Source organism: Grampus griseus, assembly GCF_964374135.1.
Source record: "Grampus griseus genome assembly, chromosome: 3".
Lineage (NCBI taxonomy): Eukaryota > Metazoa > Chordata > Mammalia > Artiodactyla > Delphinidae > Grampus > Grampus griseus.
The window spans coordinates 125,580,407-125,600,413 of record NC_139019.1 but is presented as its reverse complement, the minus strand read 5'-3'; the positions used below and the strand labels follow the sequence as shown (position 1 = coordinate 125,600,413).

General features: G+C 48.0%; 2 protein-coding genes across 5 annotated transcripts in view; one reads left to right on the top strand and one right to left on the bottom strand.

Moving 5' to 3' along the window:
* The window catches only part of CSF1R (colony stimulating factor 1 receptor), a 30,006-nt gene extending 27,518 nt beyond the window's left edge, over positions 1–2,488 (top strand). The window contains exons 18-22 of one of the 2 annotated variants that reach the window (XM_082652247.1): positions 3–114; positions 739–838; positions 1,721–1,829; positions 1,919–2,051; positions 2,360–2,488. In XM_082652247.1, the coding sequence (XP_082508373.1) occupies positions 3–114; positions 739–838; positions 1,721–1,829; positions 1,919–2,047 (450 nt within the window). In that variant the 3' untranslated portion in view covers positions 2,048–2,051; positions 2,360–2,488. Of the gene's footprint in view, positions 1–2; positions 115–738; positions 839–1,720; positions 1,830–1,918; positions 2,059–2,359 lie in introns of those variants that run through there. The other variant, XM_082652246.1, reaches the window with a different exon arrangement.
* Positions 2,489–3,742: 1,254 nt separating this feature from the next.
* The window catches only part of HMGXB3 (HMG-box containing 3), a 58,027-nt gene continuing 41,762 nt past the window's right edge, over positions 3,743–20,007 (bottom strand). For all 3 annotated transcript variants that reach the window (XM_082652245.1, XM_082652243.1, XM_082652244.1), the window contains 7 exons: positions 14,015–14,146; positions 12,909–13,093; positions 9,122–9,341; positions 7,745–7,878; positions 6,858–6,974; positions 5,154–5,363; positions 3,743–4,215 (listed from right to left, as the gene is read on the bottom strand). In XM_082652245.1, the coding sequence (XP_082508371.1) occupies positions 3,748–4,215; positions 5,154–5,363; positions 6,858–6,974; positions 7,745–7,878; positions 9,122–9,341; positions 12,909–13,093; positions 14,015–14,146 (1,466 nt within the window). In that variant the 3' untranslated portion in view covers positions 3,743–3,747. The remainder of the gene's footprint in view (positions 4,216–5,153; positions 5,364–6,857; positions 6,975–7,744; positions 7,879–9,121; positions 9,342–12,908; positions 13,094–14,014; positions 14,147–20,007) is intronic.

Below are 20,007 nucleotides of genomic sequence, written 5' to 3'. Positions count from 1 at the left end.
AGGCCCGCCTGCCCGTGAAGTGGATGGCCCCAGAGAGCATCTTCGACTGCGTCTACACAGTTCAGAGCGACGTCTGGTCCTACGGCATCCTCCTCTGGGAGATCTTCTCACTTGGTAAGCCGCTGGCGCAGTGCAGGCTCAGCGTAGGGCTGACTGGTGCTTGGTTACCCATGGCGTCCTACACCTCGTGGAGGATGCTAGTCCAGGACACTTGGTGGTCAGGGCAGAGCAAGGGCTGCTAAGACTGCAGGGATGGGCGAAGTATCTTAAAACCAAGCGTTGCAGCTCCGGAGTGGGCGGGGCACACCCTCTACCTCGACAGGCACTCCCTCCAGGCGGTGTCCTCACCTGTCTGCTTGTGCAGTTGCTGTTTCCTAGAGTGCTGTTTGCCCTCACTCTCTGAAACATGCATGTCTTTGAAGATACAGCTCCTATTTCTGGAGCAGTAGGCACAGGAAGTTGGGCTAAGCCCTTCAATGTACTCCTCTACCAAGCTCTTATTCCAAAGCTTGTGCTGGGATTTTGTGGGTGTGATGAGGCCTGGCTGAAGACTTTCAACGTCCTAGAAGCCTAAGCCGTTTGCAGTGCCCGGCATATAGTAAACACTTGTTAAGCGGAGCTGCTGTTCTATTATCGCAGTCCAGCTGGGACCCTGCACAGCCAGCCCTGCCAAGATGTGTGGGGGAAGGTGACGGTGAGCACTGAATATGGTCTTTTCCATGATCCTGTCCTTTGCAGGCCTGAACCCCTACCCTGGCATCCTGGTGAACAGCAAGTTCTATAAACTGGTGAAGGACGGATACCAAATGGCCCAGCCTGCGTTTGCCCCAAAGAACATGTAAGTGAAGGACCCCAGGGAGGAAGAATACCCCAGGATTTGTTGGAAGTGGATGGGAAGGTGTGTGGCCTGTCTTTCCTGTCCACAACGTTCCAGGGTCAGGCTTCCACTTGCCCACAGTGGACTAAGACCCCTTTTTATCAACTTCAGGGTTTCCACTGGTTTCCCAGGTAGCACGGGGGACATTCTCAAAGAGGGCTCTCAGCTGGGGCCGGCCCTAAGACGGATGATGAATGTTTAACTCAGACTCTGTTGCTATGACCTCAAGAGGGCTCTCTCTTTCCTTCCCTGTCCTGGAGCTCTGTGGTGGCGGCCAGCCTCTCACTCAGCATAGCCAGCCAGCCGCTGCAGCCTCTTAACTGCCTCACGCCAGCCAGCCCACCCCAGGCTCCTCACTGGCTCCCTGCCCTCACCACAGCCTTCCCCCACACTCGCTGGCCCATCTCACCCACTGCATCTTTCTCCAGCCACTGTCTCTCCACGGCTGCTCCCTATATGCCACCCAGGCGCTTACTGCCAAGGTGGATGCACTCAGCCAGCTAGCTCCTCAGCCACTTAAGTCCTACCATCAACTGGCCTCTTAAACCTACCTGCAGGCAGCAGGAGTGCCCCTTCTTCATCCTAGGAGCTTGGGCAAAGGAGCATCTCTGAGCTTTTTTCCTCCTCAGTTACCACGCCCATTTTGACAAAAAGCCCCTTTTCCCGGGGTTACTGGAAAGATTAGATAATGCACACCAAGGACTTCGCACTGGCCTTGTGCAAAGCTCACTTCTGACTTGGTTTTGGGACCTCTGCGGGGCAGGACCCTGTAGTGTGTGTGCGTGCGTGCATGCACAGACATGATGAGTCCCAGGCCCACAAGTAGCTTCTGTCCTGCCTCAGATACAGCATCATGCAGGCCTGCTGGGCCCTGGAGCCGACCCGCAGACCCACCTTCCAGCAAATCTGCTCCCTCCTTCAGGAGCAGGTTCTAGTGGATAGAAGAGAGCAGGTGAGTGGTGCCAGGCTCAGGGTGGGTGGCTGGTTAAAGCTGGGCCTGACTGATCAGTTCTGACCATCCCCTGACACCCCCCCACCCAGGACTACAGCAACCTACCAAGCAGCAGCAGTGAGCCAGAGGAGGAGAGCTCCAGCGAGCACCTGGGCTGCTGTGAGCAGGGGGACGTTGCCCAGCCCCTGCTGCAACCCAACAACTACCAGTTCTGCTGAGGAGGTGATCACAGGGATGTACTTGCTCCCCTCCTCCATGGATGGGGCACCATGGGGAGAGCACAGACTGTGCCCTTGGTCATTTCCCTCAACAGCCCAGCCCTGAAACTCAGGAATGTGGGAGCTACAGGAGGTTGGAGAGAACCCCACTCCCAGGGCCTGGGCCATCACTGCCAGTCAGGGGCTGGGGCTCAGCCCCGCCCCCGCCAGTTCTCAATGCTGTGGCCTCGTGTGTGCTATGCCAACTGGGAGAATACCCAGCTCACTCTTAGCCTGTTCCCGCTTCCTCCCCTCCTTCCCTCCTGTTTCAAGGGAAATGGACTGGTTTTGTGACTGAAGTCCCCAGGAGCTGCCCAAACCTTGAGGAAAAAACAAGGCTCCCTGGCCCTTGGCCGAATGGAAGAACACCTGCTGAGTGGATCAAGGAGAGCAGGCCGGTGCTCAGGGCTGCACTTGGTTCAGGCCCTTGGAGCAGGGTGACTCCTCTGTAAGAATCTAATTGTCCCTCTCTGCCCTCTAAGCCTTCTCTCCACGGCCCCACCCACCCTAGGTCTGGTATTGCTGCAATGAGCCAGGTGGCAGCTAAAGGTTGGGGTGCTCTGTCCGGCCCCGCCCCGCCATTCTGAGCTGGAAGGCAGGGGCCCCGTGTGGCTGGCCACACCAAGCAAGCAGCACACGCTCCAGGTTGACTCATCATAACTAACAGTCACGCTGTGGGATGTCTCTGTCAGCATTAAACTAACAGCATTAACACAGCTGGCCTCTGGTCTTTGTGCCATGCGGATTCCCGGGGACCTCCGTCCATCCTTCCGCGGTGAGTGCCCAACCCCAGCACCTCTGGGGCCCAACCACACTGAGCTGCATACAATGAGGCTGGAATGGACTCTTGTTGCACCCAAACCATATAATTTAATAAACTTTATTCTGGTCGGGGAAGAGGGAGGGGAAAAAAGCCACCTATTCCACTCCTCTCAATAAATTAAATAACACGGCCAATTCCCGTGCCCTAAGCAAACTTTGGGCACTTGAGCCAGTCCTGCTGTTTCCTTACGGCCCAGTCTGCTTACCCTTCACAGAAGGGAGTTTTTCCTACTGCCCCCAGGTTATATCATGCTCACGGGCCACACCCCCTCTGTGACGAGGGTCCAGAGAGGATGCAGGCTGCAGCAGCAGTGACCAGGAAAGGAGGAAGGGGCTCCTCTTCCTCAAAGCTTGGGGCAGGGAGGCTAGGCCTGGAAGAGAGTTGTGGCTCACCCTTTCTCAGCTGCCCCCAGATGTGGGTGCAGAGGGAATGCATTCCTCCTCTGGGAGAAGGACCCCTGGAGCTAATGAAGCCCCCAAGGCCCCGAGTCAAAGGCAACAGGCCGCAGGGGCTGGAAACGGTGTCCCTGGGTGGGAAGGGAAACCTCAGCAGCCTTGGCCCACCCAGGACCTCCACCCCCACCCACAGGCGCCCCTGGGAAGCCAGCAGCTCCCTGCCCCTTTACTGAACATATGGTGCCACCCAAAGAGTGTCCTGGTGCCCGTCCCGACCCCCAGAAGGTTGAGAACCAAGGACCCTGGGCTCCACCGTGCTCAGGAAATGGAAGCTCTTTGGTCAGTCCCAGCATCAGAAGCTGGTCCCCTGGATGGATCTGCCTCGGGCAAGGGCCTTACTATGGCTTGAGAGAGATGGTGCGGTCCCTGCACAAGAGCCCGGCTTACTCTGCAGCTGTGGCCACCTCCTCTTCCTCAGCGTCCTCCTCCGTCTCTGTCTTGATCTGAGCAACCCCGAGGCGGTACAGGGTGTCTCGGATGACCACCTCGCCAGGCTGGCAGCTCTGCACAATGTCATGGATCTGCCGGTTGACAATCTCGCGACTGGTGAGGAAGTCCATGAGGCGGTTGTAGAGGTAATAGTGGGTGGCATTGTCAAAGGCAATGGGCCGCTGGCGGACGCTGTTTGGTTTGCTGTCTGCAAAGGAGGACAGGATGGCTGCGTAGGGCGCCAACTCAGGACACAGGGCCAAGGAGTGGTGCCCAGCACTGGGGTCGCCAGGACTGGGCTGTATGCCTGCATGGACGATGCGCCGTGTGGCAGTCTTGGTGACCGGGTGCTGGACAGAGTGCTCAGCCTCCGACATATCCACCGTATAATGCTGGTCCAAGAGTTCTGGGCAGGACACGCTCTACAAGGGAGATGATAAGCCACTGTGACGTGAGGGAAGATTAAGGTCCAAGCTGTGGGTGAGCCAGCTCTGTTTAAATCCTACCGTCACCACATAACACGTTTCCCAGGGCAAGTCCCCCTTTCCTCCTCCCCTGTGCCTCCGTTTCCTCATGTGAGAATGGGGACAGTAACAGTGGCCACCTCCCAGAGCAGATGCTGGATTACCTGAGCTAATATTTATATCTGCCTAAGCAATCAGGCTGGGGCTGCAGGGGAACAGGAAGAGGCTCAGATGCCTCACACCAACCTTACAAACCCAGTGAGCCCCATGGACTAAGGCAAAGGCCAGTGAGGACAATGATGGCCCCTTCCTATTACCAGTCCTAACGTCTCTTCTAGCCAAGGGCATGTGCCCGTGCTAAGAACCACAGCCTGATACAGTGCACCAAGACAGAGACCAGGGCTCTGCCATTCATCTGCTGTGTGACACTCGACAGGTCCATTTTCACCTCGGGCCCTTACTTCCCCCTTTTAATTAGAGGAAAGGGGTTGACATGGTCAGCATTTTCTAAGCCACTGTGTCTCTAGATCACAACACAAGGAGTGCCACACGGCATATTCGGTCAAAGCCAAAACAGGGCTGGTCTGGGCCTTCAGTATGTCAGCATGTTAGTATGTCAGCATGCACAGTGTCCTCAAAGGTGGCAATTTTCTAGGCTTAACTGCAAGGTGACCCCTTTGACCCCAAGATACCTGGGGTCACCCTGGGCACCCTAAATGACATGCTGTGGCCTCACACACACGCATGGGGTGGGTCAGTAAAAATTTGTGGAGTAAATGCTGGTTCCAGAGCACTGAGACAAAACACTGGTGGAGAAAAAAGGTGGTGGATGGTTCGCAGAAGGTCTTCCCAACGAACCAGGGGGATGCGTCCCAGTTCCTCAGAAGGGAACTCACCACAGGCGGCTCCGTGGGGCTGGAGAAACAGCCCTGATTCCTCCCCCACATCTGGTTGGTCAGCTCCGGGTAGCAGAGGTCAGCACACAGGGCCACTGGTGTGGCCATGTCGACCACATACACAGGAGGCCAATGGCGGGAGGAGACGAGCAGGTCCACATGGTCGAGGGCACTCTCGCCCCGCACGAGATACTTAGAGCCACACACCACCTGGTGGGGAGATGGAGTATAGCACAGGGTGAAGAAGCCAATCTGCTGACAGACCGAGTCAGGTCCACTCGCTTCCTCCCAGGAAGACGGACAATCAGGTTTTATGACTGAGGTCACGCCATCCTGCCAGAGCCCGTGACATTCTGCTTCCCTCCTACTTCTGGCCCTAAATGAAGTCGCCAGCTCACTGCAGCCTGGGAGAAGAGCTGGGAGCATCCTGGGAGAAGAGCTGGGAGCATCCAATGAGGCTGAGAGATCCCCCCCATCCCCACCCACCAAGGCATCACCTCCAAACCCCACCCTCCCCATCACCCCACCAAACACCAGCTAGTCCAGTGGTTCCCAAGCTGCATGGCACCAGCAGCTAGGAGGAAGTTCCTGGGTCCCACTCCAAATCTACACAATTAGCCACTGAAGGTGGAGTCTAAGCATCTGTATTTTGAGCAGACCCTGATGGTGCTGTCCAGATGAGACCCCCTGATGAAGGTATAGCCTTCCTCAAATCCCCCAAATACCACTCCACTGCTGGGCAGCTGTGTGTCCACTGGAGAATTCTGCCTCTACCTCCCTACCTTCACACCTACCAGTCCTGGCTATCGCCTCCAAGTAATACCACTGGCCCACCACAGCCCCGAGACCTATAGCTCTCACATCCCTGTGTTGTCAAGTGCTTCTCCTGAGATGAACCCCAGTCACATGAACACAAGGCTCTGAGCAGGCTCTGACCTGCCAGGGGTTGTTGAAGGAGTTGACGACCTGACTGTCTTTTGACAGCTAGTCGCCCTGCCCCACTCGGTGAAGTGGAGGCTCTGCGAAGCCGTCTTCCCCATTTAGCACTGTTCAGGGGGTTTTCTACCGGGATTGGGACGACTGTGTCACACAGGGCACAACCTTCCCAGTGCTATCCTGGCGCCTACCCTGTGCATGCTCTCTACGGGCCTAAGGAGTGATCTTCTTAGAACCCAAATCAGACCATTTCCCATTCAAACCATCCAATGGGCCTCTCTCATCACTCTCAGAAGAAAACCCAAACTGTTACTCTTGCCTCCAAAGCTCTACATGAACTGGCCTCCGGGGACCCCTCCCCGCTCAGGACATAGTGGTCACATCCCTTCCTAAGCTTTACATGGGGCTCTCAGCCTCCTCTGGCTGCCCCACAGACAGCAGGTCCCTCTCCGCTACTTTCTATCTCTGGTCCTTGTCTAGTTCCTGCAGAGCTGGTGCCACAAGCCATGGTGACTTTGTCTCTCAATATGAGGTCACCCAGGGAGGAATGACATCTTCGCTGCTCACCTTTGTACCCTCAACAGCTGAGGCAGGGGCCAGCGTACGGTAGGGTGCCTAACACTCACTGGTGGTGACCCACAGGAGCTATTCCACAGCTGCCCAGTGACCTAAGTGCCAGCTCCAGGATGAGCTGGATCAAGCAGATCCTCTGTGTGGGCAGCTGACGTGGACAATTGCGCCCTGAGTTCTTCCTCCTTATCCTCCTACCTGATGGGGGCACATCTTGTAGATTTTACCCCCTGTGAGATGAGGTGGGGGCTGTCGAGCTCTGGCTCCATTCTGAACAGATTCGTAGAGGGCCAACAAGGAGAAGCAGAGCTGGTCCTAGAGCACAAGGACAAGATTAAACACAGCAGTGAATGCTAAGTGACCAGGCTTGGTACACAGCACCAAATGCTCACTCAAAGCAAATGGATAAACTGTTAAGGCCAGATTGGGCCTTGGAGCCTCACCAGCCCAATGTCCTTTAGGTACATATGGGGACGCTGAGGCCCTGTAAGCCAGCCAGACTGATCAAGCTGCCAGACTCTGAGGCCTGGGTTCTCTCTATTTTTTTACAGGGCAGGGAAAGTGTCAAGGAGGAGCCAACATTTGGGTCTGAACTTGAAGCATAAGATTTTCAAGAGCACATTAGTATGAAGGGAAGTACACAATGTATGGATAAAATACACACACCCCTCCACATCCTTCTCTATGGACGCCATGGCGCTTGTTTTCTAAGAGCCTGGATAGGTGATAACTAGACACTGCAAACTTCATGAGGTTGGTATTTTGGTTATTTCCACTTTGCAAATAAGGAAAATGAGGCTCAGATGTGTAAGGCAGCTTATCCGAGGCCACACACAGTTAGCCCGAGAGCCTGGATTCCTGAACCTGAGTCTGGACCCACTACCTCAACAGAGGAACTACCTGGATGGGAAGGCCTTGCGTGCATGTCACAATCTGGCTGCTGGCTATCTCCCAGGCCTCCCTGCCCACCAGCACTCTGTGTCCAACACAAGTGCCCAGTCACGGGTATTCATATCCCTGCCCAGAAAAATGGCCCACCAGTCTGCTCCCAAAGTCCCTACCTCCAGCGCTGCCCCGAGACTCACCCTGGAGTCTTCTGCCCCGAAGGGGATGCCACACTGCCTCAGCAGGCAGTGCAGCTCCTCCTCGCTGTAGGAGCCGATCTCCTCAAGCTTGCAGGTGCCCTCCTGGAGCAGCCGTACCAAGGCACCGCCATTGCCTGCAAGAGACGTCGTGCTAATGGGAGGGCGCTACTGCCAGCCACCTGAGGTCCTGCGGAGTCCCTCATGCACGAGGATGGGAACAAGGGGGCCTGGTCCACAGTCGAGCAGGCTTTGCCCTGAGCACTGCCCTGGGGGCTGGGAGAGGGGGACTCAAGGCAGGTCTTAAGCTTCTACAGATACCCGAAGTCTCTGAGAGCCAGCTTTCTGCCTTTGAACATCTAGGGGAGATACCCTGCAGAGCACCCATGCAAAGAACCCTGAAATGGGTCAGCTTTTAACCTTTTAAGTTTTTCCAGAACCATGATCTCAGATTCTTAACACAACTGCAGCAACATGAGGAACAGTAATAGCTCTCATTTTAAAAATGCTCTTTATACACTATGTTCCTGAACCTGATCAACAGAACTATGCAGGGGCCTTACTTATAAAATCAATTTAGCAGATCATATCCAGGATTTTAAAAATGAAATAGAATAGAAAATCAAGCATGTTGCATTTGGTAAGGGAAAGTACTGCTTTATGAAAGTTGTTTTAGTTACAGATATACATAGACGTGTTACTTATATGACCATCACGCTGAGTCATGATGTAGAACCTATTGCTTACTCTGAGTTGCAGTTAAAAAAAAAAGTAGGCCATCACTCTAACTGTATTAGCTCACTTAATCTTCACAACAACCTAGGTGGTGGGTAGCAATGTCATGCCCTCTTTGTAAATGAAGCAACAGAGGCTCGGGGCAATGAAGGGATTTGGTGGAGGTCACATGGTCACTGAGGAGCATAGCTGGGAATCAAACCCAAGTTGTCAGAAACTGACGCCCTCAAAAGAGCTAGCCCAGGGCTTCTCAACGTATAAGCACAGAGCATCTAAAAAACCATGTGAAAGAGCTGTTTAGAAGGCAGACTCCCTGCCTCCCCCTACATCTCTCAGTGAGAATCTTTGGGGCTGGAGCCCTACCATCAGCATTTTTTCAGAGGGTTCCCACTGCTCGGTGTAGGGCATCCCAGAAGGCTGACAGTGGGCTATGTGGGTCAGTCCTATACAATGTGGCTGGCAGCTCTTCAACACTCTGCACATGACTTTCATCTCCAGGGGATTTTGTCACAGGTTGTCATTATCTTTCCAGAAAGAGCCCTCCAGGTGGGCCTGGCCCCCTCAACCATACATGCTGTCTTGCCATGGACAATGTTCCATACGCGATGGGACCCTTCCCTGACCCCAGCTACCAGGTGGCCTTACCAGGTACTGGCTGCACATCCAGGTTTTTGTCTTTCTCAGTGTTGACGACCACAGCTCCTCTCATCAGTGGTGGGAAGAAGGGGGCAATAACAGAGGCATCAAACTTGGTGATAGGGATGCTGGCGGGGAAGGCCACCTGCTCAATCACTTCTGTCTCCATCGTGGCCCAAAAGTCCTCCACATTTACCTCACTAGAGGCCAAGAAGTCAGGCCAGGTGAACTAAAAGGTCAGGACAAAAAGGTCAAACTGTAGGAGCCACAGAACATCAGCAACACAACAGCCTACCTTCTCCATACAGGCTGAGCAGGGGGAAGGAGTCAGACATCCACTCACTGCCGGGACACCCCCGAATCTAACATCTTAGTGCCAAACTGCTCCTTGGCCTCATTCCTTTCTCCCACACCACAGCACTCCCCAAGACCTAAGTCCCTTCTGCGTCTATGCCTTTATTCATGTCCTCTTCCCTGCCTCGCCAGGAGAGGGCAGCTACCACTGCCTGTCATGTGCCAGACACCGACTAACTACTACTATACAAGCCTGAGGGTGCCTGAGGTGAGAGCACTGGAGCGAGGGGCAGTCTGAACGAGAACGGGAACAAAGATTTGTTCCAAAGCCCAAGCCCTTAATCCTTATGCCTGGCTGGCAGGAATCATCAGAATAAAACTTAGTGGCACTCCACCCACTTGCAAGACCCTGTTGATCCCTCACCTCCTCCCGAAGGTCCTCCCAGACCATGCCAGCACATGGCTATCTCCTCTACGTGCAGCATGTACTGACCTACTGTAGACATTTAGCACTGCGCTACTCAATTTTTCTTCTTGTAAGCACTCTTATGCAGCCCTCAGAGTGAGACCCTGATCCTATTACCTCATCAGAATCATTTGCGATACTCAGCAATGCTGATATCCGGGCTGCACCTCCATCTGTATGAACTAAATCCCTAAGGCTGCATTTTTAAAAGATTCCCTAGGTGAGTGGTTCTCAAAGCGTGGACCTGTGGCATGAGCAGCACCTGGGAACTTTTTAGACATGCAAATGCTCAGCCCACTCCAGACCCACTGAATCAGAAACCCTGGGGGTGGGCCCCAGCAAGCCTCTCACACTAAAGTTTGCAAATCATTGCCCAATGTAATTCTTATGCCCACAAAGTCTGAGAACCATTGCTCCACATAGAGACATCTCTTATCAGTCCAGAGGGTCCTCCTCTACCAGTCCCCAAGAGGCGTGCCCAACCCTACAATCTCCTCGTGGACGTTTGTTTTGTTCAATACCTTTCTGTTTTATTTCACTGACTTTAGAACACCCCCAGCCTGCTCTCCTCGTACGCACTACCCAACTCTACACTCCACACACAAAAGGGAGAAAAAGTCCTGGTCTCTAGAAAGAAACACCCAGAAACAAAGAAGAGAAGAGACAAGCATATGGAAAGTGAAGGGAATGCTACTTCATTCAGTGAGGAGTGAGCCTTGATCAGAACAAGGCGGGTACCAGGCAGGACTAGGATATGTGAGTTTTTGCAGGGAGGCGGGCTTCTGTCTATTCTAGAGAGCCAAGAGCCAAAAGCCTGTGACCAGATGTGTGTAAAAAAACAGAGCTCAGGGGCTTCCCTGGTGGCACAGTGGTTGAGAGTCCACCTGCTGATGCAGGGGACACAGGTTCGTGACCCTGTCTGGGAGGATCCCACATGCCGCGGAGCGGCTGGGCCCGTGAGCCATGGCCGCTGAGCCTGCGCGTCCAGAGCCTGTGCTCCGAAACGGGAGAGGCCACAACAGTGAGAGGCCCGCGTACCGCAAAAAAAAAAAAAAAACCAGAGCTCAGGGTCCCAGGAGGTACTGGTGAGCATGGTGGTGCTTATGAGCTCAGATTCTGGAGTGAGGGAGCCAGACCAAGGTCAAATCCCAGCTCCACCCCTTCCTGACTGGATGAGCTTGGGCAAGCCCCCTTCATCTACAAAAATATCACAGGGTTGAGAAGTCAGCCAGAAAGTAATGCACTGAGTACAGAGTAAGAACTTGGTATATGTAATAAAATGCTCAATAAATCACAGCTGCACTATTAATATTTCCATTAGACAAGCAGATTTGAATGAGTCTAGAAACAGCCTCTTTGTGAGATAACACACAAAAGCAAATTTTTTTTACAGTTCATTTTACCTACAGGGAACACTTCGAAGGCTCCAGTAGCATTATGCTTGTTTTCATATATCTCATTATACACCACCACCCTCAAAACAGAACTATTTGATCACCGTATGTACTTATTTTTTTAATTGGGAAGAGAAAGAGGAATATGCATTAAATCCCTCATATGCTCAGCTGGCCGTGTCAAAATACACCAGAGCTTTTCTCCAGAGGTCCTGTACCACCCCCGGTGGCAAACAAGTGAGCTGCAGGTCCAGTGCTTACAGAGTCACTGTGGTAGAGTTCAGACATGGAAAGCTACTACTAGCATGCTCACGGGGCACTCCACACCTATGCAGGCACACAGACCTCTCAGCATGATGATGGGAAAGAGTTCACCTATGGAATTTTTGAAAAATTCCCTGTACCAGGTTAAACAATTTTCCCTATTAGTCTTGGTTTGTGAAGAGTTTTATCATAATGGGCGCTGAATAAAAAAGAAAGCCTTTTTTAGACATCCAGTGAAATAATCATATGGGTTTTCTCCTTTAAACTGCTAAGTACTGAATTACATTAGTATATTTTCTAATGTTGAAACAATCTTGCCTTCCTGGGATAAGCTTAGTCATGACTTTATTTTACTCACTGTTAGATTTGTTCTGCAATTATCTTATTCAGAACTCGGACATCTATATTCATGCGTACTATCAGCCCAAATTTTCAGCTTATATTGAATGTATGGTTTTGTTTTCAGTTACATGGTCTTACACAATGACTTATATCCACTTCTGCTACTCTTCTACGACTGGAATCTTATTCCTTGGATAGTTGTTAGAATTAATGTATAAAGCCATCTGAGTTTGGTGTTATCTTTGTGTGAACATTTTTTAGTTAAGAACCTAAGTCAGATCAGTCCACTCTTCCTCAAAACCCTTCACGGGCTCTCCATCTCACTCAGTGGAAGTCCTTACAATGGCCCGGGCCACCCATAGCCTCTTGAACCTCACATATCCAACCACTCTACACCCTGCTCACAGAGCCAGCCACATCGGCCACCTTTCTGTTCCTCAACCACGCCCAGCAAACCCTCTTCAGATCCCATTCTTGCTGCTCCCTCTGCCTGGAATATTCCTCCCACTGAAAACTACACGGGCTTCAGAAGGCTCTACTCAAATGCCCTTGTGTCAGACAGGACTTCCCCGACTACCCTCTATAAAGCAGGAGCCCCTTCTTCCCACAATACTGCTCTCTTCCTTACCCTGCCTTACTGTTATTGTTACTTTAAATTAATGTATTACACATAATATATATTAATAGTATTTTAATATAATATACACAATTATTAATGTTTGTGTCCTGTCTCCCCAAATCAGAAAGTGAGCTCCATGAGCTCAAAAACTCCGTGGGTTTAACTGCCATTTCCCAAATGCCTGAAAAGTGCACCTAGAGTTCACGTTTAATAAATCTGTTGTTGAATAAGTAACAGGTGCCTCCATTCCGCCTGGCCTGCCTTAGATGAAAGCCTGGGAACTGGCAAGAAAAAGCTACTCACCTCACCCAGGAAAGAACTAGAGCCATCTGCTCCTGGAAACACCATGTAGGAAGGTGGCTGCCAAAGTGTGCAGACATTTCTAAAGGTCACCTGTGGTGACCAAGAGGCACTTACCTCCACACTCTTTAGTGCCAGCACGTTTTCTTCACTCCTCTGGGCAACTTCCACTTTGGGGGCCACACCACAGATGCCACAGATCATGTCATTGTAGTCTCGGACAGTGAGGCACTCAAAAGCCCAATAGCCATTGCACAGCAGCTCCTGCAGCTGGCTCAGCTCCTCTGAGGTAAGAGTCTTCTCTAGAAGGAGAGCAAGAGCTCTGAGAAGTTCACAGAAGAAGACCTGGAGGCCACAGGGGATGAGCAATGGCCAGCAAGAATAGCAATTCTGCAAGACTGCTTCTCTCCTAAGAACACCCAAGAGTACTAACCACCAAAGGGTCAAGCACCCTAGCCATCAGGTGTTCGGGTAGCAACTCAAAGGGCAATTCCAATGAGAGTTATAGCTGCCCTGTACTCAGCACCCACTAGGACCTAGATGCTATGCTGAGAGCTTTGAATACATTCTCTCATTTAACTCTCACATCTTTATGAGCCAAGAGTATTATTATCCTCACTGAATAACTGGAAAAACTGAGGCACAGAGAATAACTTACTCAAAACCACACTGCCACTAAGTGGTATAGTGCAGACTCAAACACAAACCTGTCTGACCCTAGAACCTTTCCTCTACTCCATCTGACCTCATAGCAGGGAAGGGGCAGGGGGCCTGGATTCTGTAGGAAGGGATGGGAAAAGCATAAACAGAAAGAAATGAGGAAAGCAAAGGGAAAAATAATTTCTAATAATAAGGAGGGTGGTGCCCACCTTCATGTCTCAGCATGAGCCTAGGAAATGGGAGCAGACCTCCAGAGGCTGTGTATTCAGAATGAGTCTGCTTAGCATGTAGTAATGCCAAGTCTACCTATGACCAAAGGATGAGCTTCTATGAAGTCTGTTTAATCTTGTGCTGAAGGTCTCTGGATACACGGAAAGACTCATGCTTTCCAAAGTTTGGCATTCGTAAAATTCAAGAGGAGAGTGTGTCAGAAAGTCAAGAATGTCTTCTTTTCAAAGTATCAGACTCTCCTCCAAGGTAATTATGTTAACGAAAGCCCATCACTGAAAATTCCCAGGGAGCTTAGAACTAACCTTGGGGAAACGGAGGAAGCCAACCTTTACCTGTCTGATCCTGCACTGACTTCAGAAGAGTGCTGATGGATACTCTGGGGTCCTCTCCCAGCTTGATCTGGTTTCGGATTGCAAAAAGCAAGTCCAGGCTCACTAGCAGCTTGTTTCCCACATTAAAGAGACCTGCAGGTTAAAAAAATGGCAACAGAGACATTCACTGTTAACAACATCCACAACTGCAAAAAACAGGAGACTAACTAAATGCCCACCGATGGGGGAACATTAAAAAATAAATTGTGGTACATTCATAAAATACAAAACTAGAGGTTACCTGCTAGTTGGTAACCTACAAGCAGCTGTGAAGGAAACTGTTTAATTGGATCCCACTGTACCCAGAGCACAGAGCAGCCTTTTCAGCATGCAGGAGCTGCTCAGAAACCTTGCCTAGAAGATGGCAGAAGAGAAGGGCATGAGCTCATCTCTTCTTACGAAAAACACCAAAATCACAACTAACTGCTGGAACAACCATCAACAAAAAAACCCACTGGAACCTACCCAAAAAAGCTATCCTACATCCAAAGAAAGTGTAGAACCCACAACAAGATGGTAGGAGGGGAGCAATCACAATAAAATCAAATCCCACACCTGCCAAATGGGCGACCCACAAATTGGAAAATAATTATATCGTAGAGGTTCTCCCACAGGAGTGAAAGTTCTGAGCCTCACGTTAGGCTCCCCAGCCTGGGGGTCTGGGAATGAGAGGACGAGCTCCCAGAGCATCTGGCTTTGAAGGCCAGAGGGGACTGACTGCAGGAATTCAACAGGACAGAGGGAAACAAACTCTAATCTCAGAGGGTGCACACAAGGTCTTGTGCGTACCAGGACCCAGGAGAAAAAGCGGTGACCTCCTAAGACCCTGAGCCAGACCTACTTGCTGGTATTAGAGGGTCTCCTGTGGAGGCAAGGTCGGCTGTGGCTCACTGCGGGGACAGACACTGGTGGCAGTAATTCTGGGGAGTACTAATTGGCATGAACCCTCCTGGAGGCTGCCATTTTCTCACCAAAACCCGGCCCCACCCAGCAACCTGCAGGATCCAGTGCTGGGATGCCTCAGGGAAAACCACCAACAGATCAGGAACACAGCCCCACCCATCAGCAGACTGACTGCCTAAAATCTTCCTGAGCACACAGCTGCCTGCTAAACACACCCCTTGACACAGCCCTGCCCACCAGAGGGACAAGACCCAGCTAGACCAACCAATGTGCAGGGACCAGTCCCTCCCACCAGGAAGCCTGCACAAGCCTTGCAAACTGGCCTCATCCACCAGGAGGCAACAGCAAAAGCAAGAAGAACTACAACCCTGCAGCCTGTGGAATGGAAACCACACTCACAGAAAGTTAGACAAAAACGAGACAGCAGAGGAATATGTCCCAGACGAAGGAACAAGATATAACCCCAGAACAACTAAGTGAAGTGGAGATAGGAAATCTACCCAAAAAAGAATTCAGAGTAATGATAGTAAAAAGAATTCAGAGTAATGATCCAAGATCTCGGAAAAAGAATGGAGGCACAGGTGAAGATAAAAGAAATGTTTAACAAAGACCTAGAAGAGCTAAAGAACAAACAGAGATGAACAATATAATAATTGAAATAAAAAATACACTAGAAGGAATCTATAGGAGAATAAGCGAGTCAGAAGAATGGATAAGTGAGCTGGAAGACAGAATGGTGGAAATCACTGCTGCGGAACAGAATAAAGAATAAAAAGAAATGAGGACAGTCTAAGAAACCTCTGGGACAACATTAAATGCACCAACATTTGCATTATAGTGGTCCCAGAAGGAGAAGAGAGAGAGAGAGAACCTGAGAAAATATCTGAAGAGATATAGCTGAAAACTTCCCTAACATGAGAAAGGAAACAGTCACCCAAGTCCAGGAAGCGGAGAGTCCATACAGGATAAACCCAAGGAGGAACATGCCGAGACACATAGTAACCAAACTGACAAAAATTAAAGGCAAAGAGAAAATATTTAAAGCAACAAATAATATACAAGGGAATTTTCGTAAGATTATTACCTGATTTTTCAGCAGAAACTCTGCAGGCCATGAGGGAATGGCACAATATATTTAAAGCGATGGAAGGGAAGAAACTACAACCAAGAATACTCTACCCAGCAAGGCTCTCATTCAGATTTGACGGAGAAATCAAAAGCTTTACAGACAAGCAAAAGCTAAGAAAATTCAGTACTAACAGACCAGCTTTGCAACAAATGTTAAAGTACCTTCTCTAGGTGGAAAAGAAAAGACCACAACTAGAAACAAGAAAATTACAAATGGGAAAGCTCACTGGTAAGGGTAAACATACAGTAAGGCTGGGAAATAATCCACACACAAATATGATATCAAAACCAGCAATCATGAGGAGTGTACAAATGCAGGATATTGGAAATGCACTTGAAATTAAAAGACCAGGAAGTTAAAACAATCTTGTTTATATATAGACTGCTATATCAAAACCACATGGTAACAGCAAACCAAAAGTATACAGCAGATACACACACAAAAAAGAAAAAAGAATCCAAACACAACACTAAAGTTAGTCATCAAATCACAAGAAGAGAACAAAAGAGGAAGGGAAGAAAAAAGACCTACAAAAACAAATCCAAGACAATTAACAACATGGCAATAAGAACACAGATATTGACAATTACCTTAAAAGTAAATGGATTAAATGTTCCAACCAAAAGACACAGACTGGCTGAATGGATACAAAAACAAGACCCATATATATGCTGTCTACAATAGACACACTTCAGTTCTAGGGACACATAACAGACTGAAAGTGAGGGGATGGAAAAAGGTATTCAATGCAAATGGAAATCAAAAGAAAGCTGGAGTACCAATACTCATATCAGACAAAATAGACTTTAAAATAAAGACTATTACAAGAGACAAAGATGATCAAGGGATCAATCCAAAAAGAAGATATAAGAATTGTAAATATATATGCACCCAACATAGAAGCACCTCAATATATAAGGCGAATGCTAACAGCCGTAAAAGGAGAAATCAATGTAACACAATTTAATAGTGGGGACTTTAACACCCCACTTACATCAATGGACAGATCATCCAGACGGAAAAGCAATAAGGAAACACAGGCCTTAAATGACACATTAGACCAGATGGACTTAATTGATATTCAGAGAGCATTCCATCCAAAAGTAGCAAAATACACATTCTTTTCAAGTACACATGGAACATTCTCCAGGATTCATCACATGTTGGGTGACAAAGCAAGCCTCAGTAGATTTAAGAAAACTGAAATCATATCAAGCATCTTTTCCAACCACAATGCTATGAGATTAGAAATCGATCGCAAGAAAAAAAACTAAAAAAACACAAACATATGGAGGCTAAACAATATGCTACTAAACAACCAATGGATCACTGAAGTAATCAAAGAGGAAACAAAAAATACCTAGAAACAAACGCAAATGAACGCACGATGATCCAAAACCTATGGGACGCAGAAAAAACAGTTCTATGAGGGAAGTTTATAGCAATACAATCTTACCTCAGGAAACAAGAAAAATCTCAAATAAACAAGCTAACCTTACATACCTAAAGCAACTACAGAAAGAATAACAATCAAAACCTAAAGTTAGTAGAAGGAAGGAAATCATAAAGATTAGAGCAGAAATGAATGAAATAGAAACAAAGAAAACAATAGAAAAGAACAATGAAACTAAAAGCTTGTTCTTTGAGAAGGTAAACAAAACTGATAAACCTTTAGCCAGATGCATCAAGAAAAAAACGGAGAGGGCTCAAGACAATAAAATTAGAAATGAAAAAGGAGAAGTTACAACTCACACCAGAGAAACACAAAGGATCATAAGAGACTACTACAAGCAATTATATGCCAATAAAATGGATAACTTAGAAGAAACGGACAAATACTCAGAAAGGTACAATCTCCCAAGACTGAACCAGGAAGAAATAGAAAATATGAACAGACCACTCACAAATACTGACATTGAAACTATGATTTAAAAACTCCCAACAAACAAAAGTCCAGGACCAAATGGCTTCACAGGCAAATTCTATCAAACATTTAGAGACGAGTTAACACCTATCCTTCTGAAACTATTCCAAAACATGCAGAGGAAGGAACACTCCCAAACTCATTCTGAGGTCACCATCACCCTGATACCAAAACCAAAGATACCACAAAACAAAACAAAAAGCAAACAAAAAAAACCACAGGCCAATATCACTGATGAAGATGCAAAAATCCTCAACAAAATACTGGGTTGGCCTAGAAGTTCCTTCAGTTTTTAAGAAAAAAATTAAAGACACATTTTTCATTTTCACCAAGAACTTCCTTGAACAATATATTCAGCCTTTCGTTCCACTACCTTCTGCCATTTTTCAGGCAACTTCATAATTCCATCTTTCCAAAACTTTTTACCTTTTTGAGCAAAGAACTGTTCCAGGTACTTTTTACAGTCTTCCAGGAAATTGAAATTTTTTTCCATTAAGAGAATTTTGTAAAGACATAAACCAATGGAAATCTGAAGGTGCAACATCTGGTGAATATAGTGGATGAATGAGAACTTCCCAGCCAAGCTGTAACATTTTTTGCCTGGTCATCAAACATGTGGTCTTGCATTATCCTGATGGAAGATAATGCATTTTCTGTTGACTAATTCCGGACGCTTTTTGTCGATGCTGCTTTCAGTTGGTCTAACTGGAGCAGTACTTGTTTGAATTAATCGTTTGGTTTTCAGGAAGGAGCTCATAATAGAGGACCCCCTTTCAATCCCACCCATACACATGTCATCTTCTTTACATGAAGACCGGCTTTTGGTGGTGGTTGCCCCATGATCTCTTCCGTTCCACATTATCGTACAGTATCCACTTTTCATTGCCCGTCACAATTTGTTTTAAAAACTGCAACGTTTTTATTGTTTAAATAGAGAACTGCATGTGGAAAGTTTTTTTTGCTTGGCTTCTGTGGAACCCGAACATCAAAGTGATTAACATAACCAAGCTGATACAAATGATTTTCAATGCTTGATTTGGATATTTTGAGTATGTCGGCTATCTCCCGCATGGTATAACGTTGACTGTTCGCAATTAATGTTTCGATTTGATCTCTATCAACTTCAACTGGTCTACCCAACCATGGAGCATCGTCCAGCGAGAAATCTCTAGCACAAAACTTTGCAAACCACTTCTGACACATTCGATCAGTCATAGCACCTTCTTCCTACACTGCACAAATTTTTTGTGTTTCAGTTGCGTTTTTACCTTTCTTGAAATAATAAAGCATAACACGCCAAAAATGTTGCTTTTTTCTTCCATCTTCAATATTAAAATGGCTACACAAAAATTCAACAATCCTGATAAGTTTTTGTTTAAATGAACGCTGATATGACAGCTGTCATGATACAATCTAACAGAATTGTTTTGAATGAAGTTAAAGACAACTAAGGGCTACTAGAGCCATCTTACGGAAAAACACAAATGAGCATTTTGGCCAACCCAATACTAGCAAACTGACTTCAACAATACATTAAAAGGATCATACGCCATGATCAAGGGGGATTTATTTATCCCTGGGATGCAAGGATTTTTCAATATCTGCAAATCAATCAGTGTGATACACAACATTAACAAACTGCAGAATAAAAACCATATGATCATCTCAATAGATGCAAAAAAAATTTTTTTGACAAAATTCAACATCTATTTATGATAAAAACTCTCTAGAAAGTGGGCCTAGAGGGAACATAGCCCAACATAATAAAGGCCATATATGACAAACCTACAGATAACATACTCAGCAGTGAAAAACTGAAAACGTTTCCTCTAAGATCAGGAACAAAACAAGGAGGCCCACTCTCGTCACTTTTAGTCAACAAAGTTTTGGAAGTTCTAGCCATGGCAATCAGAGAAGAGAAAGAAATAAAAGCAATCCAAATTGGAAATGAAGTAAAACTGTCACCGTTTGGAGATGACATGATATTATATATAGAAA